Genomic DNA, 27,099 nt, shown 5'->3' with positions numbered 1-27,099 from the left:
TGGACATGGGCAGGACATGTAGTGCGAAGAGAGGATAACGGATGGTCGCTTAGGGTAACAAACTCGATTCCAAGGGAAGGAAAGCGTAGCAGGGGGTGGCAGAAAATTAGGTGGGTGGATGAGGTTAAGAAGTTCGCAGGGGTCAACTGGATGCAGCGAGCACAGAACTGGGTTAATTTGAGAAATATGGGAGAGGCTTTTGCCCTGCAGTGGGTATAGTCAGGCTGATGATTATGATAATTAGCATTTGCAAGGAAAAAAAATATATATTGTAGCATTCCTGAAGAAGAGGAAAACACATAGATGAAGACAGGAAAAAGAAAGTTGAGAAAGACGAGGAGACTCTCGTGCCCGTGCCCGGACTCGAAACCGTTCACCAGCTGAGTTCTCTGCCTCCTATACCTTTGCAGCGCTTCGACGTCAAACCTCCGTCGTAACAACTTGGTGGCAGGCGCTGTATACGAATACCCTCACTACGCATCCTAAATCGCTGGAGCCTCGCCGGAGCCGTCGCCTCGCTGGTCTTCCTCCCATTCCTCTGAGAATGCAGCAGCCAACGAGCAGTCTAGAACACCAACGCGAAGCATTCTGTCCCCGTATGGTAATGTACCCCCCACTGCCTCAAATACGACGCTACCGCTTCGAGAGCCTCGTTTTTTTGCCGGTCAAGCAGGGGAAGATGTTGATGAGTGGCTCACTCACTTTGAACGTGTGAGCCGCTTCAACCGCTGGGATTCGGTGGCGAAACTAGCGAATGTGGTGTTCTTCTTAACGCAGACAGCCTTGATGTGGAATGAGAACCACGGAGACTCTCTGACCACTTGGGAGGGCTTTGTGGAAGCTATCAAAGAATGTTTTGGCGATATGACTGCAAAGAGGAGGCAGGCTGAGCAGAGACTTTCTGAGAGAGCCCAGATAGCAGGCGAGCATTGCACAACGTACGTCGAGGCAGTACTGAAATTATGCAAGACCGTCTACAGTCGGATGACCGAGGAAGGCAAGGTAGGCCATCTACTCAAGGTCATTGCGGAAGACTTCCTCATTGCCAAAGACAACTTGAGTTCAGTCACCGACGTTATTCGACACTGCCGGACATTTGAGGCCCTCAAGACACGCCGCATTACACCGAAGTTTGGGACTGGCAAATGTCACTACGATGGCCAGCGTCGAAGAATCTCCATCCCCAAGTCTCCTTGGGGATGGAAATTCTTCGCCATTCGTGAAATCGTAAGGGATGAAATTTCACGACGTGAGCTGTCTACCCGGCCGCCCTCTGGCTTCGCGGATGAAGCATACGCTTTTCCAGCCCATGCACGTACGTGCCCACCAACGTCTAGCTAAACACCAGGCAATGACACCGACTTCGCCTTCCGGGAGGACCTGGACACCCCGCGACCAAGGCTCAACCAGATTTATCGGCAATTTTCTCATCAGAGCAGAGATACTCGGTCCAACGCAAACCGTACACCGCGCCTACCGCAAAAGCTGCGTCGACCCGGAACCTACATTTCAATATCCGTTGCGTCCTACCTCGCAAGAGTCCACTGAAGAGCAGCTGTTTGATCGCACTATGCCCGTGTGCTACCTGTGTGGCGTCGCGGGTAGCATTTCCCGCTACTGCAATCGACGCGCACAGTTCAGGAATCCTCCGATGGCATCGAACCGAGGAACCGTCCAGCCCTAAATCGACAGCTATCGGCCCGAACATCCATCCCGAAGGGGCCGTTTTCAAAACGAAGGACTCCGCAGCCATTCTCCAGCGTCTGACCGTAGTGTAACACCGCCTCCATTTCGTATGCGCCGTTCCCCGTCACCACGGCGCCGATCTCCACCACCAATGCAGGAAAACTAGCCAGCGCGGCCAATGGATGTGAGGTCGCTGGACAATATGCGCTACTACCTTATATTCCTTCGTCAGTGTGCATGTCCTGCTCCCGTACTATTAATGACGCTTTTGAGGTTACTGTGGCGCCTCTTTATTTACAGTGCGTAAAGAAAAACGTATTAGTGCCGCATTGTTTTGTTTGCGTGAAAGAGGGCCGTACCGGACTGTGGACTATAAATTGCGCTCGCTAGAACCAGTTGTTTTTTCCAGCGGGCTCTAAACTAGCTTCATGTAGCGCAGCTCTTCCGAATTATGTGACTTTCCTTACTTCCCTTGATAACACCGCCCCTAACTCACCTCCTGATGAGAAGCTTGTTGTGATGATGAGCGCGTCGTTGAACACCTCACAACGACAGATGTTGAAGAACCTCTTGTCCCAGCATATGCCCGTCTTTACTTTAGCGCAATCCGACGGCTCTCGACGTTTTCCGCTGTCGCGCCCACGCCACAGGATAAACACGGGATCTGCCCATCCGATCCAGCAAAAGCCATACCGCGTGTCACCGTCAGAGCGCAAGGTGATCACCGAGCAAAATAAAGACATGGCGAACAGGTGCGCAATTCAGGAGTCCTCCAGTCCTTGGGCTGCTCCCGTGATATTGGTAAAAAAAAGGACGGAACATGGAGGTTCTGCATCGACTACCGTCGCCTCAACTCCATCAATAAAAAGGATGTGTACCCTCTCCCGCGCATCAACGATGCCTTAGATTGCCTTTTCTCTGCATCTTATTTCTCGTTGGTTGATTTGCGATCGGGGTATTGGCAGATTCCGATGGACCCCGCTGAAAAAGAAAAAATTGCATTTGTTAATCCGGACGGCCTATTTGAATTCAATGTGATGCCCTTCGGCCTATGTAATGCGTCGGCCACTTTTGAGAGATTTTTGGACACAGTACTGCGTGGTCTCAAGTGGAAAATCTGCATGTGCTATATAGACGAAGTTGTTATTTTTGGCCGGACTTTTACTGAACATAACACACGACTCGCTATTGTTTTAGATCGCGTGCGGAAGACTGGCCTTCTCCTGATTGCTAAAAAGTGCCGTTTTGGCGAGCGCTAAGCGCTGGTACTTAGACATCTCGTCGACCGCGATGGCGTTCGGCCAGATCCAGAGAAGACTGCAGCTGTTGCAGCATTTGAAAGACCCCAGAACCAAGAGGGGCTCCACAGTTCTCTGGGGCTGTGCTCCTACTTTCGACGATTCATCCCAAGGTTTGCCGACGTCGCTTACCCTCTGACGTCCCTTTTACAAAAGGTCGTCCCTTTCGACTGGACCTCAGATTGTGATGCGTCGTTCCACTAGCTAGTTTCTGCTCACGTCACAACCCATACTACGGCACTTCAACCCCTCCGCTCGCACCGACGGAAGTGTGCACTGATGCAAGTGGGATTGGTGTTGGTGCTATGCTTGTGCAACGTTCGGCAACCGGAGAGCATGTAATTACGTATGCAAGCCGTTCCCTCAGCAAACCTGAGCGCAACTACACTGTTACTGAGCAAGAGTACCTCGCTGTAGTTTTCGCTGTTCAGCGGTTTCGGTGCTACTTATATGGACGCCATTTCACGGTTGTGACGGACCATCATGCCCTGTGTTGGCTCGTCAACCTTCGTGATCCATCTGGTCGTCTCGCACGCTGGGCCCTTCGTCTACAGGAATACGACTTCCCTGTCTCGTACAAGAGTCGCCACAAACACGCCAACGCAAACTGCCTATCATGTCTCCCCCTTCCCACGACCGAATGTGACTCTGCTGACTTCGATCACTACATTTCATTCGTTGTTCCCGAGTTTCCTGACGCCTCGGCTCTGCGGACTGCGCAAGAGACCGACATAAGCTTCGAGCCACTGCTTGCGACTGCGCGGGATTCCACAGCTCCCAACCCATTTTGTCTCCATGGTGGCCTTCTGTACAAAACGACTTATTCCAGCACCGGCACGAAGTTTCTACTTGTGGTTCCCGAAAGTTACCGCTCGTGCATCCTGCGTGCAATGCATGACGACCCTAATTCCGGTCACCTTGGCTCTGCACGAACCCTCCACTGTGCCCGCGACCGGTTTTATTGGCCGAAAATCCGCCAGAGGACTGAGGGATATGTGGCGAGCTGAACTGAGTGCCAAAGGCACAAACGTCCTACATCCACGCCACAGGGCCTGCTGCATCCTGTGCCTCCACCACATGGTGCATTTGAGACAGGTGGAATCTACTTTATGGGTCCTTCCCGAAATATTCCGATGGAAATCGCTGGATCGTGGTTTGTGCCGGCTATCTCACCCGCTACTGCGAAACGGCCGCTCTTCCTTCAGCCACAGCTCACCACGTGTCCATGTTTTTGCTCCATTCCGTCATTCTGCGCCATGGATCTCCGCAAGTGAAAATCAGTGGTTTAGGTCGGCAGTTTACGGCAGATGTCGTTAAAGAGTTTCTCCGTTTGTGCTCGACAAATTTTCGACACTCCACACCATACCACCCTCAAACCAACGGTTTGCCCGAGCGCACAAACCGCACACTCGTCAACATGCTCTCTATGTACATTGTATCAGACCACAAGAACGGGGATACAATACTGCCGTTTATAACGTTTTCCTTCAACACTCAAACGCATGAGACGACCGGCTACAGCCCGTTTTTTCTTCTTTATTCCCGTGATCCTCGGTATTCCCTCGACACGATTCTTCCCTATTCCGTCCATGACGAACCTTGTATCGCCGAAACTCTTTGTCGGGCCGAAGAAGCTCGCCTTCTCACCCGTTTGCGAATTCTGGCTTGGCAAGAGCGTTCTAAAGCGACAGAGCGTTCGGTACGACAGACTGCATCGCCATGTGTCTTACGCACATGGAGACTTAGGGTGGCTTTGGCGACCTCTCCGGAAATGTGGTTTAGCCCAAAAAATGTTGGCGCGTTAGGCTGGCCCATATGTTGCCCTCGACCGCGTCAGTGACCTGAATTACGAAATTGCACGCATGACCGCAAGTGGTCGTCGCTCAGCTACAACGGGGCTCCCTGATTACGCCCGGATGAAGCCGTGCCAATCCCGTGGGAACGCCTGACTCCCTCGCTAAGGGGGGCTTCGGCTGTCCAGGTGGGAAATGTAGTAGTCCTGAAGAAGAGGAAACACATTGATGAAGAAAGGAAATAGGAAGTTGAGAAAGACTAGGAGACTCTCGTGCCCGTGCCCGGACTCGCAGCCGTTCACCAGCTGAGTTCGCTGCCTCCTATACCTGTGCAGCGCTCCGGCGTCAAACCCCCTCGTATCGTAACAATATACATATATATACGTATATATATATATATATATACATATATATATATATATATATATATATATATATATATATATATATATATATATATATATATATAATATGTGTGTGTGTGTGTGTGCTTGGGTGAGGGGTGAACGCGAAGTTCTATACAGGGAAAGAAGGTGAATGACAATGGGTAAACGAAAAACACGAACTTGGCGTCCAGATGCCTACACTACTGTCGAGCGTTCCACGCTCTCGCAAACGGCGGAATTCGATGCAGGCAAAGAAATCAAGTTAGTTTGAGGCGCATATAGAGGACGAATGAAAGATTATTTAGTAGCTGAGAAGTCGGGCCCATTACAATGCACCTCCTCATACCCTTTGTCGTTTGGGGTAGTTAAACGCCGCATAGCATAGCACGTTATTATGAACTAAGCTTACGTCATACATTTGAAGGAAAAGGGATTTGACGGTCCCTTAGAATTAAATGTAAATGCGAAAAATACAAGAATATAACCAATGATGAAAGATTAATAGCTAGGGATAAGGTTGAGACGCTGGATAAAGTACGTCTTCCGTGACAAAACGTCATTCAAACACCAGCCGAATCGGGCTTCTTTTTAGTGAAGAGTGGGTAAAATGATAATAGAGCCTTTGATGAACCTTGGATCACTAGTGAGACATGTTAGTTTTAGCCCACGCAGGCAGATCCATACATCTTGGTTTAGGCGGGCGCCTATCTTACGTCGGGTGGTCTTCCATAACAGAAACTTGGCTGACAAGAGAAATCAGACTTTGAAGTTATTCCTCCCAACTACTTCATAGTACGCAAGGACAGGCTGAAGCGACGCGGAGGCGTGGCATTAGTGATAAGAAAAGATATACATTTCGTTACGTTACCTGAAGTAGAGGGGGTAAAGCAATTTTTTGCAAACTCTTCTTTTCTGATTCGGCCATCTTTGTGGGTTGCGTCTATCTTAGTCCTTGTTCTGACGCTATATCATACTTCATTCATTGTGTACGTATATGCAACATCATGTTAAGGGGGCGAGACTAATATTTTTAGCAGATTTCTACCTTCCTGAACTTAACTGGACTACACTGCACCATACTTCACCTTGTGATGATGTTGTTTTTGATATAATGCTTTCTTTTAACCTCTCGCAAATTGTAACAGAACCCACACGTGTGCAAGGAACCAGCTCTAACATTTTAGATTTAGTTTTGCTGAGTAGTCACTTCTCCTGTCAAAGACACAAAGGTTGAAATTTTAAATGACCTGTCCGACCACAAAATAATAATGTGTTCTGTCCCGCATCACCATATTGCCCCTTGTTTGCCATCTACAATAGCCTACAACTACAACCGAGCTGACGACACTGCCATACTTGATACTTTATCACACGAACTAGCGTCATTTCAGCAACTATGAGATGGCATAAATCAGTTCAGTTCAGTTCTGGCGTTCAGTCGTGTCCGACTCTTCGTGGCCCTATGAAACATGTCACGCCATGCTTTCCGGTCTCTCACTATATTCTTAACATCACATAGCTTCATCTGCAATGCCTCGAGAATGCCATCTAACCATTGCGTTCGCTGCCTACCCCTTCTCCGGCGACCCTCAACCTTTCCCAACATCAAATCTTTCTCCAGCGACTCCTCTCTTCTCATCAGATGACCAAAGTAGCTGAGCTTTAACTTTAGAATTTGACCCTCCAATGAGCGGTCAGGGTTTATGGTCGACAATATCGACTGATTTGATCTTCTGGCAGTCCAAGGAACTCTTAAGAGTCTTCGCCAGCACCACAATTCAAACGCGTCAATTCTTCGGCGGTCAGCCTTTTTCACAGTCCAACTCTCGCATTCATACATCACAACTGGAAAGACCATAGCACGGGTTATACGGATCTTGGTTGACAGACTAATGTCTCTGCTCTTTACTAGGCGGTCAAGGCTAACCATTGCTCTCTTTCCCAGAAGCAGGCGTCTCCTAATTTCATGGCTGCAGTCTCCTTCCGAGGTAATCTTGGCGCCCAAGAACAGAAAATCTGTCACAGCTTCCACTTCTTGTCCATTGATGCTCCAGGACTTGATAGGGCAAGACGCCATGATCTTCGTCTTTTTAATGTTCAGTTTAAGCCCAAAACTTCTCACTCTCTACTTGTACGCGCATCAGGAGTCTCTTGAGTTCCACTTCACTTTCTGCCATTAAAGTGGTATCATCCGCATATCTAAGGTTGTTGATACGTTTTCCAGCAATCTTCACTCCAGCTGAAGACTCGTCCAGACCGGCCTTCCTCATGATGCACTCTGCATATAGGTTAAATAGGCAGGGCGACAGTATGCAGCCTTGCCTCACCCCTTTCTCAATCGGAAACCAATCAGTAAGACCATGCCCAGTTCTGACTGTGGCCTCTTGCCCTTCATAAAGGTTCCTGAGGAGACAGATGAGGTGAATTGGAACTCCCATCTCTTGGAGTGCTTGCCACAATCTGCTGTGATCTACGCAGTCAAACGCTTTCGCATAATCAATAAAGCAGAAGTAAATGGGTTTCTGGAACTCTCTTGCTTTTTCCATGATCCAGCGAAGGTTGGCAATTTGGTCTCTAGTTCCTCTGCCCTTGCGAAACCCAGCTTGCACGTCCGGAAGCTCCCGATCCACATACTGCTGCAGCCTACCTTGCAGGATTTTTAACATCACCTTGCTAGCATGCGAAATAAGCGCGACCGTGCGGTAGTTGGAACAATCTTTGGCACTGCCTTTCTTTGGAATGGGGATGTAAACCGACCTCCTCCAATCCTGTGGCCACTGCAGGGTTGTCCAAATCTTTTGACATAATGTATGCAGTGTGTTAACAGCGTCGTGGTTGAGGTTTTGAAGCAACTCAGCTGGAATACCATCAATTCCGCTAGCTTTGTTCTTAGCAAGGCTGGCTAAGGCCCATTCAACTTCACTCTTCAGGATGCCCGGCTCGAGATCAGTAATCACAACCGTCCTATGTTGGGTTTGCACATCCGGGTCCTTCTTGTACAGTTCTTCTGTGTATTCCTGCCACCTCTTCTTTATCTCTGAGGCTTCAGTGAGGTCCTTGCCTCGTTTGTCCTTTATCACGCCCAGCTTAGCACAGAAGCTTCCTTTGATAACTTTGATTGTCTTGTACAGAGCTCTTGTGTTCCTTAATTGGCTGTTGTCCTCAACTGCTTGACACTGTATGTTCAGGAAGGCATTCTTATCTCTCCTTGCTATTTTCCGAAAATCCGCATTGAGAACCTTGTATCTTTCTCTTTCCCCCATACCTTTTGCCATCCTCCTTTCCTCAGCTCTTTGCAAAGCCTCTTCAGATAACCAGTTTGCTTTTTGCATTTCTTTTGCATGACATAAATACTGACATAGAAACATTGTTGCAGAGATTCAAAAACATTTTGTCATATTGCGTTACTAAATATGTGCCTACCAAGACTAAGAGAATACGCAAACGTAATCCATGGATAACTCGAACCGTAATTCATACCAAGCGAAAAGTTCGACGGCTGAAAAAAGTGCAGAAACACCATCCATCACCAGAAACAATTGAAAAATGAACCTCGGTCATCACTGTTTTAAAGTCCAAAATAAGAACAGCTAAAACATTTTACTTTACAAATACGCTGACTCGTTTCTTAAAAGATGCTCACTAAAAGTTCTGGCATTACATGATCCCTAAATCACGAAAAGAAAACCAAGCTTCTCCAGAGGAAAAGAGAAATATTGCAACCACGCTGAATAACTACCTTACTTCTATTTTCACTACAGACAACTGGAATAAGCCTTGTACTAGTTTTTGCTCCGGAAATAATTTAGAACCCCTAACTGCAACAGAAGCAAGAGTCTTAAACCCCTTATTAAACTTGGACACAAAGAAAGGATGAGAGCCTGATGGAATCTCTAACATTTTCTTGCGTAGATATGCCGAATGGGTAGCAAAATTTTTAGTGATACTTTTTAACAAGTCATTGTCATCGCACACCCTTCCTAAACAATGGAAAATAGCTAAAGTGACGCCTATACACAGAACAGGAAGCAAATCAGATCCCTCAAATTTCAGACCAATTTCACTAACAAGCACTGTATGCAAGTTACTAGAGCACATTATCTTGAAGCACATAACCTATTTAGAGAAAAATAAAATTTTAACACCTTTTCAGCACGGCTTTCGGAAAGGAGTTTCTACAGTCACACGACAAATCGAACTTACGACATATCCTTCGCTATTGATCAGCAGAAACAAATCGACCTCATTTTCTTTGACTTTTCGAAAGCTTTCGACCGCGTACCACATTATAAACTTATTATAAACTTAATGCAACCTTTGGATCTGGCCCTATAGTAGATTGGATTGTCGATGATTTGACTAGTCATACTCAATTTGTCGAAATTAACAATGCTACGTCCGAAACAGCTAATGGTACATCCGGTGTAACACAATGAAGTGTTCTAGCCCCAGTATTATTTTTAGTTTTATAAACGACTTACCTACTAGTATTTCTTACAATATCAAACTTTTTGCCGATGACTGTGTACTTTACCAGGAAATTAACTGCGTCAATGACCACATAGCTTTAAATAACGCTTTAACAGCAGTGAACAAGTAGTGTGAAGATTGGCAGATGACTATTAATGTTAAAAAATTAGTTTCTTTATCGGTAACCAGAAAGATACACCAAACATTTTCAGTACACATTAAACAACATTTGATTCGGTGTCCGAATATAAATATTTAGGCATAACACTAACCTCTGACCTCAGATGGGATTCTTATGTTAACAATGTCACATCAACCCCCTTAAAACAGTTATTTTTCATTAACAGACGCCTCAAACTAGCACCATTGGAAATAAAGCTACTTGCGTATAAGACACATGTCAGACCAATTCTAGAATATGCTAGTGTTGTTTGGTTTCCGTTCACTAACAAGCTTATTATACAAATAGAAGCAGTGCAGAGTAAGGCGGTCAGATGTATATTTAACAAACACAGGAGGACAGATTCACCAACAAACTACTCAAACACGCAGGACTACTAACCCTTCAAAACAGAGCAAAACTAGCGCGCCTTAAAACCATGTTCGAACTCATACAAAATCAATTAAAAATCGACATTTAAAGATACATTTCAAAATCCCAAACACGACAAACACGTAATAGTCACATACACACTCTAAACGAGTTTTCATTCCGTACTGACACTTTCAAATATTCATACTTTCCTCGTGCTATACGCGAATAGAACACCTTGAACATATCAATTGTTACTAATCCATCATTAAATTCCTTCAGCACACGTGTGGAAAATCAACTACTTATATCTCAGTATTTATTGAGTTCTTATGTCACTACGAAGTTATTCCTTCCGTTTGTATTTTCGCTTGTGGTTTTATTTGTCCGCAAAAATCTTCTCACATGCTCCTTATTCTTCTCTAATTGCTATACATATATTTTCTTATGTAAAATCTCGTGTCTTATGTAAAATCTCGTGCGTGTTCTCCAGCGACTCCTCTCATCTCATCAGATGACCAAAGTAGCTCAGCTTTAACTTTAGAATTTGACCCTCCGATGAGCAGTCAGGGTTTATGGTCGACAATATTGACTAATTTGATCTTCTGGAAGTCCAAGGAACTCTCAAGAGTCTTCGCCAGCACCCCAATTCAAACGCGTCAATTCTTCGGCGGTCAGCCTTTTTCACCGTCCAACTCTCGCATCCATACATCACAACTCGAAAGACCATAGCACGAGTTATACGGATCTTGGTTGGCAGACTAATGTCTCTGCTCTTTACTAGGCGGTCAAGGTTAACCATTGCTCTCTTTACCAGAAGCAGGCGTCTCCTAATTTCATGGCTGCAGTCTCCTTCCGAGGTAATCTTGGAGCCCAAGAAGGGAAAATCTGTCACATCTTCCACTTCTTGTCCCTTGATGCTCCAGGACTTGATAGGGCAAGACGCCATGATCTTTGTCTTTTTAATGTTCAGTTTAAGCCCAAACTTCTCACTCTCTTCTTGTACGCGCATCAGAAGTCTCGAGTTCCGCTTCACTTTCTGCCATTAAAGTGGTATCATCCGCATATCTAAGGTTGTTGATACGTTTTCCAGCAATCTTCACTCCAGCTGAAGACTCGTCCAGACCGGCCTTCCTCATGATGCACTCTGCATATAGGTTAAATAGGCAGGGCGACAGTATGCAGCCTTGCCTCACCCCTTTCTCAATCGGAAACCAATCAGTAAGACCATGCCCAGTTCTGACTGTGGCCTCTTGCCCTTCATAAAGGTTCCTGAGGAGACAGATGAGGTGATTTGGAACTCCCATCTCTTGGAGAGCTTGCCACAATCTGCTGTGATCTACGCAGTCAAACGCTTTCGCATAATCAATAAAGCAGAAGTAAATGGGTTTCTGGAACTCTCTTGCTTTTTCCATGATCCAGCGAAGGTTGGCAATTTGGTCTCTAGTTCCTCTGCCCTTGCGAAACCCAGCTTGCACGTCCGGAAGCTCCCGATGCACATACTGCTGCAGCCTACCTTGCAAGATTTTTAACATCACCTTGCTAGCATGCGAAATAAGCGCGATCGTACGGTAGTTGGAACAATCTTTGGCACTGCCTTTCTTTGGAATGGGGATGTAAACTGACCTCCTCCAATCCTGTGGCCACTGCAGTGTTGTCCAAATCTTTTGACATAATGTATGCAGTGTGTTAACAGCGTCGTGGTTGAGGTTTTGAAGCAACTCAGCTGGAATACCATCAATTCCGCTAGCTTTGTTCTTAGCAAGGCTGGCTAAGCCCCATTCAACTTCACTCTTCAGGATGCCCGGCTCGAGATCAGTAATCACAACCGTCCTATGTTGGTTTTGCACATCCGGGTCCTTCTTGTACAGTTCTTCTGTGTATTCCTGCCACCTCTTCTTTATCTCTGAGGCTTCAGTGAGGTCCTTGCCTCGTTTGTCCTTTATCACGCCCAGCTTAGCACAGAAGCTTCATTTGATATCTTTGATTGTCTTATACAGAGCTCTTGTGTTCCTTAATTGGCTGTTGTCCTCAACTGCTTGGCACTGTATGTTCAGGAAGGCATTCTTAGTTCTCCTTGCTATTTTCTGAAAATCCGCATTGAGAACCTTGTATCTTTCTCTTTTCCACGTAACTTTTGCCATCCTCCTTTCCTCAGCTATTTGCAAAGCCTCTTCAGATAACCAGTTTGCTTTCTTACATTTCTTTTGCTTTGGAATTACCTTAGTAGCAACTTCTTGTATTATATCACGAACATCAGTCCACATCTCTTCGGGCTCTTCGTCTTCTAGATCTAATTCTTCAAATCGATTCCTCACTTCCACAGCATATTCAAATGGAATTTGATCCAGATTATACCTGACAGGCCTTCTAGGTTTCTGCGTTTTCCTCAATCGTAGCTTAATCTTGGCAACAAGAAGCTGATGATCGGTGTCACAATCGGCCCCAGGCCTTGTTTTCACTGCTTGTATAGCGCTTCTCCATCTCTGCCGGCAAATAATATAATCGATCTGATTCCTGTACATACCGTCCGGTGCATTCCATGTGTAGAGGCGCCTCTTGTGCTGTTGAAAATGAATATTCGCTATGGTCAGGTTGTTTTCTTGACAAAACTCTACTAGCCTCTGCCCAGCTTCATCTGGCTCACCAAGACCGAACTTGCCTGTAATTCCGGATATTTCTTCACTCCCTACCTTAGCATTCCAGTCTCCTATGAGAAAAACGACGTCTGATGATGGGGTGCGGTCTAAAAGGCATTGCAGTTCCGCATAAAATCTCTCAACGTCAGCTTCTTCAGCAGTAGTAGTCGGTGCATAGACTTGGATAACTGTTATGTTGAAAGGGTGACCTTGGATACGAAGTGAAATCATTCGGTCGTTTTTGGGGTTGTACCCTAGCAGTGCTTTGCCCATTCTTCTGTTTACTATGAGAGCGACCCCATTCCTTCTCTTGGATTCGTGCCCACAATAAAAGGCATAATGGTCGCCGGAGTTAAATTCTCCCATTCCGGTCCACTTGAGCTCGCTGATACCCAAGATATCAAAGTTCAATCTGTCTATTTCTCGCTTGAAGATATCCAGTTTACCTTGCGGCCTAGTTCAATAGCGGCAATTAATTCGTTGCAACAGATTGACGCTAATATTTATCTTTTACTCCTCTTGCCTTTGGGGACCCGTTACCTTGGTACTGTTTTCGTAATTTGAAGGTGCTTTTTAAGCCGATTTTGAATAGTGGAGAATAAGCATGAACCGTTTACTGAAATGAACAGAGAGAAAAGCGCGACTCGAAGCCACGCAGGCTATTCAGGGGCGTTGAAATTAATTCAAGAAATGCTTAGTCTTTAAAACCCGCTGTTCGAATTCCTTATCGCCGCGCATCTGCCCAAGTAGTAATAAAATTGTGCTGAATTCGTCTACGATGTAAAACAGACGACTTTATTTCTTTTCGAAAATTGTTACTATCAAGCGCGATGGTAAGCAATTCAAACGGCGGAAACCGTACGCGCCACGCTGTCCGCATTTATTTATATTTATATAGTAGCGAATATATTCTTGGCAGTATGCGAGACGCAACCGCTTCTAATTCGCTGCATACGTGACGATTTTGCAGCAAGCAGCGTCTTTCCCGTGGCCGAAAATACTTGTCGAAAATAGCTGATTTCAAAACGCCATGTGAACCCCGACGTCGCTGGTAACTCGCGCTTTCTGGTCGAATGAAGCCTATTGAAAAAAAAAAAAAAGAACGTCCCGAACAAATGCGCTCGCGGTGCAGCGTTAAAGAAGATTGTAACGTCACCAGCAGAGCCCGAAGTAACGGTTGGAGAACGCTCTAGATTTGCACCGTCGCCCTAGGGAGCGCCTGCGAGAATTGGCAGCATCTCCCTTGGCGGCGCGGATATCAGTGCGCGGTGGCGCTGCCCGACGACTACAGGCCCCCTGTGTGAAGAAGGTTATCTGGTTGTCTGGTTGCTGTGGTGAAATTTTAGAACGCAGCTCTTTGGTTCCCGTTTCTGCGTTTCGTGTTGTCGCTGTTGCCGTTGGCCTTCGTAACTAGCACCGCAGACGGGAAGCACGCTTCTGGCGCCACCGTTCACCGCTGCATGTACCCGCCCCCCTCCCCTTGCGCTTTCCTATTCCTGCGTTGCGGCGATGGTGTTCTCCGGTTGCCGAAGCGCCAGCTCGGCATCAGCGGATCATGGTGCATGCATCCCAAAGCGAAACGTAGAGCCGCGTTGACTTGACTCGCTAGCGACGCAAGCGGCATCAGTTAGTCGCTGCTATCTCTACTCAGCACGAAGTTTCTTATAGCCCATGCGCTGCCTCCTGTCACCTCGCGATAAGTTAATTGCTCTCTTCGCTCCTCCTCCAATGCCACCCTTCTGTTGCGGCGATCAGAGCGCCGGATTGGTGGCGGCGGATTTTTATATATGCGCCGCCCGAGTTGAAACACATACCTCAATTTATAGAAAAGGTGAAACAACTCATGATCTGTGCTCAAATTTCGCGTTAGGAAGTGATGTAATCATCAGTAATTTTTTTCATGCTAGACATTGCCGAAAGGTGGGTTTCGCTCATTAGCCTCATTACGTTAGCTGTGTTCATAGCACGGAAATATAATTACGCAGGCCACATTATGTCTCTGCTCGAACTGGTCATTGTTGTAAGGTTTTCGAATACCGTGAAGGTGCTAATGTGTATGCTAGTTAATTTTTTGTCCGTTCCATAAGCGGATGGAAGCGGCTTTCTGGTCACTAAGTGTGTTGTGCTAATATAGATATTTTTTCAACACTGTAACCCCCTGCTGTAGTGCCTCGGGCTAAGCGGGTTCTGGGAGCATCCAAATTGAGCTTGTGTGCCATGATCATTGGCCAGCAAATTGGCCAGCAAATTAAATGCCGGTGCTTTGCAACCAGTTGTAGAAAAAATGGAAGTATGACGGGCAAAACAAAAATTTTGCAATTAGAAAAATAAAGGAAAGGTGAAAATGATTCCGTCTTGAGAGTGAACATGCAAATGAAGCTTTATAAACAGCGCAGTGAAAATATACAAGCTGCTGGACATCTCCAGTAGCTTTCAGAATTCATACTGATTTTAAGAATATGCTCGCTTAATCAGTTTGTCTTCATTTTGCAGCTGTGGGTAGGCATGCTGTTGACTAACGTCCGCTACTTCGCTGCTGCCTTAATGACGACAAACGGTCATCTCATTCTGCACATCATTAGCTTTCACGTGACCCCTGTGCGCCTAATGAAATGCTGGGATCGGCCTATAAAGGAATCAGCGGCGATACGCATTGATCTCAACGCGCATGAGCAGGTAAAAGCGCCCCTAAACAACCCGCCTATAAAAGACCGGCTTTGAGCCTCCACGTCCACTGCACACGGCGGAATTTCAAGGATGTGGTTACTTAATGCCTTTGTATTCATTCCACAGGTGAAAAAATAGTATGGAAGATTTATGCGTTCTATTTGATCCTTACTATTTTGCTGCCGTGCCCACAGATGTGGTATTTCGGCTATCAATTTGCCCTCTGATGCTCTTGCAAGAGCAAGAACTGCTCTGGCATGATAGTGGTATCTAGTCAAATTCCAGTCCGGAGTATGCACAACTTACTAAGCGACTAGAGGAAATTGCAGCATATATATAAGAGATAAAAAAAAAGATTGACTGGCATTGACACTAAATTCGACGCAATATCAAGACTTGAAGCTAAACGTGTTCAATCTTAATACGAACTACCATCAAGGAACCGCGTAAACCAGGGCCTTGAAAATCGAAGAGATGAGTTCGAAAACTGCAGCCGCAGGACAAATTTATTTGTGCATGGGTTTGAAGAAGAAGCAAACGAGACTTCCGGGTTTTTAGAACGTAGCTTTAAAGGAAATTATCGAAGACATACTTGAAATTCCAACGGTTAACATTGAACCGTTTTATCGTGTGGGAAAAACTGATAAAAGCGAAACGAATCCAATTATATTGAAGCTACTAGGCTCCCGCAAAAAAAAAATGATATCTTTAAGCAAAACATTAAATAAACGTCACTGCGATGTCTATCGGGGAAGAATTCCCGCAAGATCAGATATGAGAAAAAAACTTCGGCAGAGTGGTAAGCCAAACCACGATAAAATCTATAAAGTTTCACGAGCATTTGAAAAGCTTTATCATTACTGAAGCATACCTTTGCCACAACAGAAAAGTTGACCAGTTAGCAATGAAAAAATTTTATGCAAAAAACGAGCCAGTACTGGGCAACACTGTCTAACCGAGTGGCCAAGTTTCTTAGATAGTATGGCTATAGCGCCTAGAAATATAGGCACTATAGTGTGACAAAGAAAACGACGCCCATTGGACGCATTCGGGAACGTCATTTTGCGGGTGGCTCGTCCATAATACTGACCACACAATCTTCAGAAATATAGATTCCAGAATAAATAGATTAAGCAAGCCTATAAATATAAATACAAAATTGTAAAACCGCCGATAGTTGTTCGCATGGAAGCCCTGTATTAACAAGGATCATAGCATCCCTTTCCCTTGCAGAGGGGCACAAGACACCTTGCCAGTTTTCGCGCAGGAGGCAAGTCCCACATTAAAATGTGCATAAGGTTGTTCAATGCTATCAGCGATGAGGCAACAAAGAGGTTAAAAACTCCACATTCTCCGCACTGGTGTGTCTGTCATAGCATAACTGTAGCTGCAGGTTCTGTTCTTCATGAGCAAAAAAAAAAGAACATTTAAAGGGTTCAACTCTGCTGAACAGAATATGGAGCGAAAGCATTAGCTGCGGATTGCCGAGCGTTCTTCTTCTTGTTCTTCTTCTCCTCCTTCTTCTTCTGTTCGGTGCAGCGCCGGCTCGGGGGCCACAGACACGGCACACAATGATGAGCGGTTAGACCTGGCGTAGTATTCCTTTCGCGATAAAAATCCCAAACACCACAGGCTTCACGTTTCGTATAACGCGGAATGGGGGCTTTGTAATGAGGCGTAGGTATACCGGAAGGTTACCAGAATAACTTAATGGGATAGAAAACCTCAAACAGGAATAGGTATACTAAATGACTAGGATAGCCGGGCGTTCGCAATGACGCCCTTCGCGACCGATGTCCCGATTCCCTCCCCCATGCCAAAACAGTCAAACGGTATACCTAAAATACACATACGCTAGCAACACGTCAAGAGACTCGCCGAGGATATGCGCGTATTAAGCAACTACGACAAGTAGTTGCTTTTAGAGGAAATAACAACAGGCTTTGACAAGGAGGAATATACTCAGAAAGTAGAGAACAATTCAGCAGGCGCAGTTCATCCGCAATGTAAGCAGTGATATCGTCGGCGTATGCTGTGACGCACAATGTGCCCTGTTAATCGGAGACTTTTGGTATGGGGGGTGCGATATACTGCGAAGAGGCTCCAATGCCAGGACAAACAAGAGGAGGGAGAGCGGGCAACCTTGATGAACACCACGGGTTAGAAAACACGAGCCACTTTCGCCGCCGTCAAGAAACCGAGTGCTCCAAATATCCTTATACGGCTCCTTAATTACTAGAAGGAGAAAGAAAGTAGGCAAACCGAAGGCATCAAGGGTAGGATAAATGAACCCATGTTCCAAAAAAGCGGCCTTCTCTTGGTCGTGCGACACGAATACGTCTTCAGAGTAGCGTTAGATGATGTACTCTATAACATCGCGCGTTGCCGGCGACGGAATATGGCCGTCGCGACCAGGTACTGAACAAACCTGGTGGCATAAAACAAGGGATAGAAGTACATTTAGATGGCATCAGACAGTTGTTTTACCGCTATCTTATAACCAGTGGTTACCAAAGTAATCGGCTGCTAATCTCCGTGGTGGGACGAAGAAGCATTTTAGGTATGAGAAGAATGCGACCAGTTTTGAAGGAATCTGAAAACATGTGTTGCCTGAAACAAATATTAATCACCTTGTGAAAAGGGTACCCGCGCTATGCTAGAAGTTGGTGCAAAATTCCAACGGGAACCCACCTGTGCTAGGTGCTTAACTTTTTTTTATGAAATTCAACACATCTTTGATTTCATTAGAATACGGGAGAGCTCCGAGGCTGTCATAAGACTAAGAGCCAACTTGAGGCAAGTTCGCTAATTGGTGCGTGGCAACGATTGATGTGAAAACTATTTCGACGCTTTGTCTCGAATAAAAGATTATGAGGTAGTCCAGTACATAATCGCGAGGGGGAACGGTTACGGCTGCATGTTTTCTGTCAATACTGCATATTTAACATAGATGTGAGATGGCATAAATATACTTAGACCTGTAATGTGAAACCTCCAAAAAGATAATTACTAGCGTGTATAACATGAATTACATAAATAAATGGCAACCTAAAAATGCATGGTAGGGTTTCTGAGTATTAGGATTGGTTATGGTCAATTTGCGGCCGACTGCGCCCTTGCATGGGCAGCGCAAAATGTGCTCGTCAAGTTCTCGCCGCATGCAACCCAAATATACAGTACAGCGTCCGCAAGTACTCAAAAAAGGTCCTTGTGGGCCACGTGCGGGCATGCCCGCTTTTCAGCCCCGTCGCGGTTCGTGTGGGGTCTACTCAAAATCTGAGTGGGCCGCCCATTTGGGCTAGCCCATTTTCTATCTGTTTATGTCCCACATTTGCGTCCCATCTGCTGTAACGTTCACCGCGAGAGACAGATGTGAGAAGTAAGCCGGTATTACCACGTTCCAGCCCAGCCGCAGCTCAAGCGGAACCTATAGAGTTTTCTGGTGGACAGCCCCATTTGGGGTACCTCAGGAGTTTTCTGCATAAAGCCTAAATTTTCCTTAGGCTTGATTTTCCTCCAGTACCCCAAAAGGGAACCGCGCAGGTAACGTGCGAGTATGCCCGCTCTTGCCGTTCATCCCATCCATGTGCATGCGGTATTGGCCTTTTGAGTCGGCGCCCCATTTAAGTTAGCCCCGATTTTTCATAAAGTCCAAAGTTGCTTTACTCCACCTTAGAGTATGTAAAGAGCAGCCCCTGATGGCCTGATACGGAAATATCTGCTCAGATATGCATCGCCATGCCTATATTATGCCCAAATAAGATAAACCGGGACAAGCCGAATTTGGGCCTGCACGGTTGATCCCTAAATCTGGCCGCATGACTATTATGATGTCTGCCCTCGCCCAACTTGCCCATGAGGAGTCAAAGGGGCAGCCTATTCTGTGCAACTTCGGTTGCCATGCTATGCGTCGCCTCATTGCGGAGGGAGGGAGAGAGAGGGAGAAAACTTTATTGTTGGGAGTAGTCTTAGTGGAAAAGCCAAGTTTCCGTTAGCTGGTCGCTTGCGGCGACTTCTTCAGCGCGGTTTACGGCGCCTAATTGTATATCGGGGCTCGCGTTACGCAGCACTTCCTTCCAGGATTCAAGTGAGGGAGCTTCTATAAGAGCTTTGGGAGGCGGGTCCTCTGAGAATTCCCACAGGATATGATAAAGGTAGGCTTTCTCTCCGCACTTAGTGCATGGTGACCTTATGCTGACCGCAATATGTGTGAGTAAACCGCAGGGTTGGGGAAGGAGTTCGTTTGTAGTTTCCTCCAAACAATTTCTTGTTGTCTTGTTAGTGATTTGTGTGGTGGTGGGTATACTCTCCTAGAGAGTTTGAAGTTTTGTGTAAGGTCACTGTATGTGAGCAATCCTTCCATTTCAAGTTCCTCGGCATTAGGTCTCACCGCTTGGCCGACAAAACCTCGAGCATGTTGGTCAGCCTCATTGCCTCGGCTCCCGGAGTGAGCAGGTGTCCATACAAGTTCTATCTCTCTGTCGGGTCTGATGTCTGCGAGGATGTTTCTGGCAGTATTGTATATCCTGCTACGTGAGAAGTTACGTATGGCAGTTTTTGAAACAGTAACATTTATATCCGCATTTGTTGTAGCTATGGCTAAAGCGATTGCGGCTTCTTCCGCCTAGTCCCAGTAGCAGACTTCGACCGAAGCGGCTACTGCTTAATTACACAGATGGCAAAGACACCTTCAGCCATATTGTAGTCCGAGGGGTCGGTATACACCACCCCATCGGAACTTCGGTACTTTCTGTTTAGAGTCCTAGCTCTAGCTTTCCTCCTACCTTCATGGAAGGAGGGATGAATGTTTTTGGACAAAGGTTTAGAGTTAATTTTGTCGCGCACTCCTCTTGATAGTGGTCCTGGGTGGTTGGCTAGTGGTTCGACATTAATTCCCATGCGGTGTCGAGAATTTGTCTCCATGCTTTAGAGTTTGTTAGTCTTTATAGCAGTGCTGTCTTATGTGTTGTGATCAGCTTCTCTACAGTGTTGCGTATCCCAAGTGAGAGAAGTTTTTTGTTTGAAGTGTTTCTCTGTACACCTAGCCTAGCCTTTTAGGTGCTTCTATTGAGTCTGTTTAATTTCTCCTTGTCAGATTGAATGAGGCGGAGATAAGGGACTGAGTATGTGAATCGACTTAGTACAAAGACATGGATAAGAAGACAAATGTCAGCCTCCTTCATTCCTCTCTTTCTTGCCGTTACTCTGTGTAGTGATTAGTTGCATAGTCATTTCCAGCCTGTTAATAATAACATTGCTCTTCCTATTGCTCTGGATGTAATGCACGAGTATTCGAATAGTATCGACTGTAGGTAATGGTAATCACTGCAGGCAGATTTTTATCTCTACTTTGACTTGCGTTTTTCTTCTGACTGCTAGTAGTTCAGATTTCGGTTGTGAGCTTTTCAGCACAATCTGGCTAGCGTATGACTAAACTACATTCACTGCTTCTTGAAGTGTTTCCTCTATGTGAGCGTCCGAACCTTTTGTTACCCACAAGGTGACATCGTCAGCATATAGGGAGTGTTGAAGATCTTGAATTTCTTCAAGTTTGGGAGGCAGACCTATCAGTGCTAGGTTGAATAAGAATGGAGACAAGACAGATCCTTGCGGGGTTCCTCTCTCTACTATTGCTATCGCCTCGCTCCTTCATTCATCGCAACGAGGACATTATTTTTTTCGCTTGATGCAAAAGGCGTTCGCCATCGGGCCTCTCACCCGCCAAATCTAGCTTCCTAACTCTAGGTAGAATAGACAATGCGAAGGCACATTCACTTAGATTTCTACGCATGGCATGGCTGCAAGAAAAAGCACAAGTACCAGAAGGAATTTTGAAACAGCGGCGCTTAGCAAAAAAGCCTAATTTTGATGCATTTGTCGCGCTCAGTCGTTTTGAATGCATTCTTTTGTAGACTGGAAGCACGTCTGGTCATACCATTCGTTTCGAATTCCGTCTTCAGAAGCCCTGAAGGGCGTTACCTCTTCCCTGTAGGGCGCGTAGCTGCGACTCTTGCAACATAAAAAGCAATTCAAAGTGAAATATATTTTTGTAAATTGTGCAGCAATAAATAAACAAAATATTCAAACAGCGCATATAATTAATAATCCTATGTTGCAGTTTAAGTGGATGCGCCTGCCTACAGAATAACCGAAAGTACAGTCCTATAAACGAAGTGATACCACAAGAGGGGCAAACAGCGGCCGCCAGTACGCAGCAGCGCGGCTTGCCGACGTAGCAATATTCTTTTTTCCGCGTGGTCTTGAACTACACGGTCGGCATCATTTCATATCAGCGCCTATGACCGGGTAGCGTAATTAGGATGCCATTGTTGGGGAACATGTGAAGAGTTTCCATGTCACGTACATCGACGGACACGTTTTCTGACAGTATTTCGAACAAATGCGTGCCGAAACCCATTCTCAGAAAGGCTCATATAATCTTAAGGTTCACATAATCATATAATCTTTATCTCTACTCAAGGTAATCTACGGGACGTTGTTTGCTCATGCAGCTCCGAAGCCTTCCTGAATTGTATGATAAACCTCTTTGTTCTTGCTTGTAAGGAAACACGACACAATTGTTATGCGTTCCTGTGTGCACACCTGGAAATGAACTACTTACCATTTCCAGGAAGACACGAAAGATTACGCACTTCATGTAAGGACGGAAATGTGGGTTTGCAACATACGCCGCATGTTTCCGTGCGATGTATCGTAATTTGCACTTGGCGAATGAGCCTGTGTTAGCTCAGTTCAATTACTTAGTAAACGCTAACCACTGTTGAAGTCAATATCTTCGCTTAAGCTCTTGAATCAATAACTTCGCTTTCACTATCACTGATGTTAAGGCTATCTTACATGTTCACCGTTTACGTTGAGCTGGAGAAGCATATATTTTATGTACTTCGATTAATTATCAATGTTATTTTTTGTGCAGCTGTACTTTTGAATGCCCTGCCTGTTACGATCCCTGATGGAATTGACAGTATCGAATAAATAAATAAAAATAAATAAATATATTGAGTTGCTTACTGCTGCACAGGACAAGCTGACGGGCTGGTTGGTGTTGGTCCATAGTTGACTGCGCTTATATACGCGGACAGAGTAAATAGGAGCAAAAAGACGACGAAACAGGCGCTGTGTTGTCGCTTTTTCTGTTTTATATGCCTATCCGTGTGTTTAAGCATTGTCATCCGTGGTTACTGCTGCATGTTGCAAAGTATGCGCGAATTAATTGAGGCACTACATAAAGGATTGGCGATTATTCAAGTTGCAAAGCAAAATTGATATACGCGAACTTAAATTCTCTGAACAAGCGTAAATACGAGTCTGCCGTTATCGCGTAATACCCTTAAGTGATCATGAAAAGCTATAAGATAAAAGTATAAACATGCACGAGCAATACGTGTCCCATCAATCGTCACCGCAATGCAAAAATTGCTAAGCTAACTTTATTAGTACTGAAGATGTTGCCGGTCTATAATTATGCTCCTCCTCTCGCCCCTCAAATCAGGCCATGCCGCCGCGCAAGAAAAAAAATAAAGTGAACAAGTCACTACGGTACCCCGTCATGCCCACGTCTTTCGGGGGCGTACAATGACGGGCGCGCCCAGCAAGCCCGGGCCATGCGACGTCACGGAGGAGATTTGCGCGGTGAGATGAGTCGCCCCAGTCACTCGCGAGCGGTCGCCAGAAGCGGTTTGTAAAAATTATTTGCGAATATTACGCTGGGGGGGAGGGGGGGAGGAGGGGAGGGTAAAATGTGATTCAAATACTCATAAGGACCACCTCTGTGGATTCCTCGCTCTCGCATTAGAACATTACGCCAAATAGCTTTTCAGGGTTCCCTTAAAGGAGATGATTAAGTACTCCCCTCCAGTGTTTTTGATTCCGCAGCTATGTAGACACCGTAATTGATAGAAGCAATCATCAAATTTCGCAGGGCACTGAAAACTGCACGGCTAGCTCGAAGAGTGTGTTTCAAACAGGGTTTGAACGTAGATTATTGCTTGATTTATTTTTGGAACCATCATGTACTGTATATGCTATATGTGCAGTTTGCACCTAAATGGTTTTTTAATTCCTTTGTTTTTTACACAGGTGTAAAAACAGCGAGCGAAGCGGGCTTGGCTTGCGGAAGGCCTCAATTGAAAGTTTATTTTTTGAAGCCCTCGATGCAGTAATATAATGGTTTTAAAGTACGCCAACTGGGTATTGAAAATTTACTTCGCCATGTGTTGGGTGCCTGCTAAAATAGGCTTCATCTGGGTTTCACAATATGGTCACTTATTTTGGTGGTGAACAAACGAGATTAGTATGAATTATAAAGCGAAGTACTGAAGATAACCATGTCTACCCTTAGCTTCAGATATAGCCGCAAACTCGGCATGCTTTTGTACTGCTCAAAAAGAAATGTTGCACGCTTAGCTCCGTGGAATATACAAAAAAAAAAACATACAAGCCACAACTGTGCACACGCACATACGTGTCCTTCACATTTGACATGCCGAACTGATACGCTTTATTGCACTTTAGATTGTTTGTTTCTTGCTGCTGCTCTTGAAATTTTTTACAACTAAGGTTTGAGGTTTCAATGCGCAATCAAAGTTATTCTTCATTCTACGCAGGTCACCGACAATGAAGGTGCTTTTTGTCCTAGTGAGCCTTCAAGTTATTGCATATACATGTAAGTACAACTGGGAAAAAAGTTTTGTGTGCGAAAGAACCTCTGGGAAATTTAGGCCATAAACTCTGTATTCGAAGTAAATATTTTATATGTATAGTCGAAGAAAATACAACAAGTGTTGAGGCGCGGCCATTGTCTTCAATCTAACAATTTCACAAGAGGACAGAAGAAATAATACCCCCTTTTCGACACATTGAATTGGGAAATGAATGAATTGATGGAACTTGGCTACTGCATCCATTTTCGGTTTTATTTGTTTGCTTTTAGGCCCCTTCTGATCTTTTGCTGCCCTGGATCTCTGCTCTTTATATATCTATATTTAGTTTACTCCAAGCCCCAAAAACGGTCAGTAAATGAATATTAAAGCTTTCTTCAAAGGTTACCGTTGTATTTATGCTTGCTCTGCAGCTCAACGCTCCACAACGTAATACATGCACTGTATATATGGTGCACTAATGAAACATATAACTCTCCATTCGCTTCGTACTCGGTAAGAACGGCATATTTTTCCATTGCCACCATAACCATTTTATGGGTTGAATAGTAAATGCTTTAGAACAATGTGGTCAAAGAAACCCTTTGTTATCGTAGCCAAATGTTAATTTTCTTTTCTTATTTGAAATATTAGCTTGGTCGTAACTTCTCTTAAAGCGGTTTAGGCGTGCGAAACCACATTTTGGCATAGTTTTGTTTTCCGGTTCATTACTGAGAGCCTGCCACAGTGTTTGGCACTATGTTACCGATCTTTAGTGAGTGGCATAAAATGGGGGTTACATTTGACATCGATTTGCATACCTATCAAAAATAGCTTGGCATTGATTATCCAATCTATGCTGAATGGGAAACAAATTACGACATTCCCCTACGGGGTACAGGAACTGGCTGTGTTACAAATTTTATGCACATAAGGTCACTGAAATTTGTTAGAGGTTTCGCATTGAGCAAATAACCCTCAAACGCACCACCTGGAAGGAACGCTGTTACAGGTGCACCTCTTGTACATGCCATCGTCCCACTTGCCGCTTTAGAGCACCGACAATGGTCGCCCTGTCAGGGTTACTGTGTTAACCTGCCAGGCACTAGGAAGACGTTAAGTCGCCTCTGATACTCATATCTGTGCTTCCGTACTAACATATTCGCGTGCTAGAGCTTTATTATTAGTAATCTACGCATGCATATCTCAAAAAATTAATACTTTATTTTTCTCTGCATGTTCGCTCCGGCACTGGCACTTGAAGTGTCCGCCACAGTGTGAGTAGTATTCTGCCTCGGTATCAATGTTACTTTTTTTTCTTTCATGCTGCGTAAATGACTGCTGTTTGTTGCACATGCAGGGCGCCTTCCCATGGGTTCCGAAAAAAGTTGCTTGAGACAGGTAAGATTTATTAGTAACGAGCTTTTGACAGGTACTGATAATGCGGATGTTTTCAGTTACACGGTAAAGTAAACATGGTACGTGTTCGCAAGGGGGCTTTTCGTATCCGAAAAGCCCTTCAGTATGGTGAATTCGCATCTGCGAATGCGAATGCTTCTCCTAACACTTCTATAAACGTCAGCGCGTCCCATTTCACCTTAGCATACACAATTGAAAGCAATAAAAGCAAAATCCCTTCAGTCAGTATTGAAATGATTAATTACAGACACAGTTCTCAATAAATAGATGTGCATAGTTAACTCGAAAACTGAACAAGCATCTTCATTTGAGGGAAGCAAGTTCCTATTTACAATTGAAGTGAGTGCATAACTACTGGCAGTGGACTATGTTATTATGTGCCATTACTTTTAGCACGAAAAAATTGTTAAATAAATTTGTCCAGGCAGCAACATATCTTATTTCATTTGCACCTGATCAGGTTTATTGGTATAAACATGAAGCGCTGAGATTTCAGCAACGGTAAAGCTGTATTCAGTGATTATGTAGTAGGAAAAATAACAGTGTTATGCGGAAATATAACGCGTGGTGAGAACAATTAGCGCAACATTTGACAAGTGAGACAGTGTTTGCGTTTGCTTCAGTACAGCGGCTGTTCATGGCATAAAGCGGTATAAAATTTACCTCCAGGTTACAACCCTTCATTGCTCATCAACATGGGGAAAGACATGGAGCTGCTAGGAAGAATTCTGCAGGGCCAACGTGCACTTATCACAGCTGCTGACCGTGAAAGAGCGATCGGTCTCCTCAACACCCTAAACGCAGGACATCTGGACGAAGAAAGCGAAGAATACGGTCCCGTTACAGTTACTGTACTAATAGCAGCTGCCATAGCCGGTGTTGCCTCTGGTGCGATTGGTGGCACTGTCACTGGTGCTATCGCTGAAGCAATAAAGAGAACGGTTGGTTAATCAGTGCTGAACAAGCGGAATTCAAACCGTTCTAAATGAGTTACAGGTGGATAGCTTTACAATTATTGGTAATTTTATGGCGAAAGATGAAAGTAGCGTAGTGCTCCTTGTAAGCGAAACACGTGTGCATCTGATCATTGTAAAACGTGTTTCAATTGGAAGGTAAATGCAACTGAAGTGAATTGACCCACCACTTTGGAGGTGGGAGTCACAAAATAAAGTCGATGAGCTGATTGCATGGTTGATAGCCCAGCTTCGTTCGCAGCATAGCTTCTTTAAAAAACTTTGATCGCGAAATATGTACACATATATGCACACCGTGCAGAAATCTTGAAATATTTGAAGAAAAATATCAACAACAAAGCATATCTTATCGTCAAATCCTGTTAGTTGCAAAATACAACGCATACAGTTTTTCACACTGCTACACTAAGTGCGAAGTAATTATTAGAGGACTAACCAAAGCTTCCCTTTTGAAAACGAAAATTAACAAAACGAAAATGCATCTTGTTTGCTTGAATACTCATTGCGGCGCCTAGAAAAAAGGACGTGGAATTTGCGGAGGAGTAAAATAATGCCTGCAGTGGACTAGAGAGTCT

At 45.0% G+C, this 27,099-nt stretch overlaps 1 protein-coding gene across 3 annotated transcripts in view; it reads left to right on the top strand.

Annotated features, from left to right (window-relative positions):
* LOC146200061 (uncharacterized) overlaps nt 1-26,545 on the top strand; it is a 29,171-nt gene extending 2,626 nt beyond the window's left edge. The window contains exons 1-5 of one of the 3 annotated variants that reach the window (XM_084595332.1): nt 22,990-23,124; nt 24,099-24,157; nt 25,396-25,408; nt 25,492-25,532; nt 26,220-26,545. In XM_084595332.1, the coding sequence (XP_084451458.1) occupies nt 24,109-24,157; nt 25,396-25,408; nt 25,492-25,532; nt 26,220-26,500 (384 nt within the window). In that variant the 5' untranslated portion in view covers nt 22,990-23,124; nt 24,099-24,108 and the 3' untranslated portion in view covers nt 26,501-26,545. Of the gene's footprint in view, nt 1-22,984; nt 23,125-24,098; nt 24,158-25,395; nt 25,409-25,491; nt 25,533-26,219 lie in introns of those variants that run through there. The other 2 variants (XM_084595331.1, XM_084595330.1) reach the window with 2 other exon arrangements.
* The last annotated feature ends 554 nt before the right edge of the window (nt 26,546-27,099 follow it).

Source organism: Amblyomma maculatum, chromosome 2 (assembly GCF_055883805.1).
Source record: "Amblyomma maculatum isolate TAMU_Amacu chromosome 2, ASM5588380v1, whole genome shotgun sequence".
NCBI lineage: Eukaryota > Metazoa > Arthropoda > Arachnida > Ixodida > Ixodidae > Amblyomma > Amblyomma maculatum.
The sequence above is the reverse complement of the archived record's forward strand: the minus strand, read 5'-3'. Positions and strand labels throughout refer to the sequence as shown.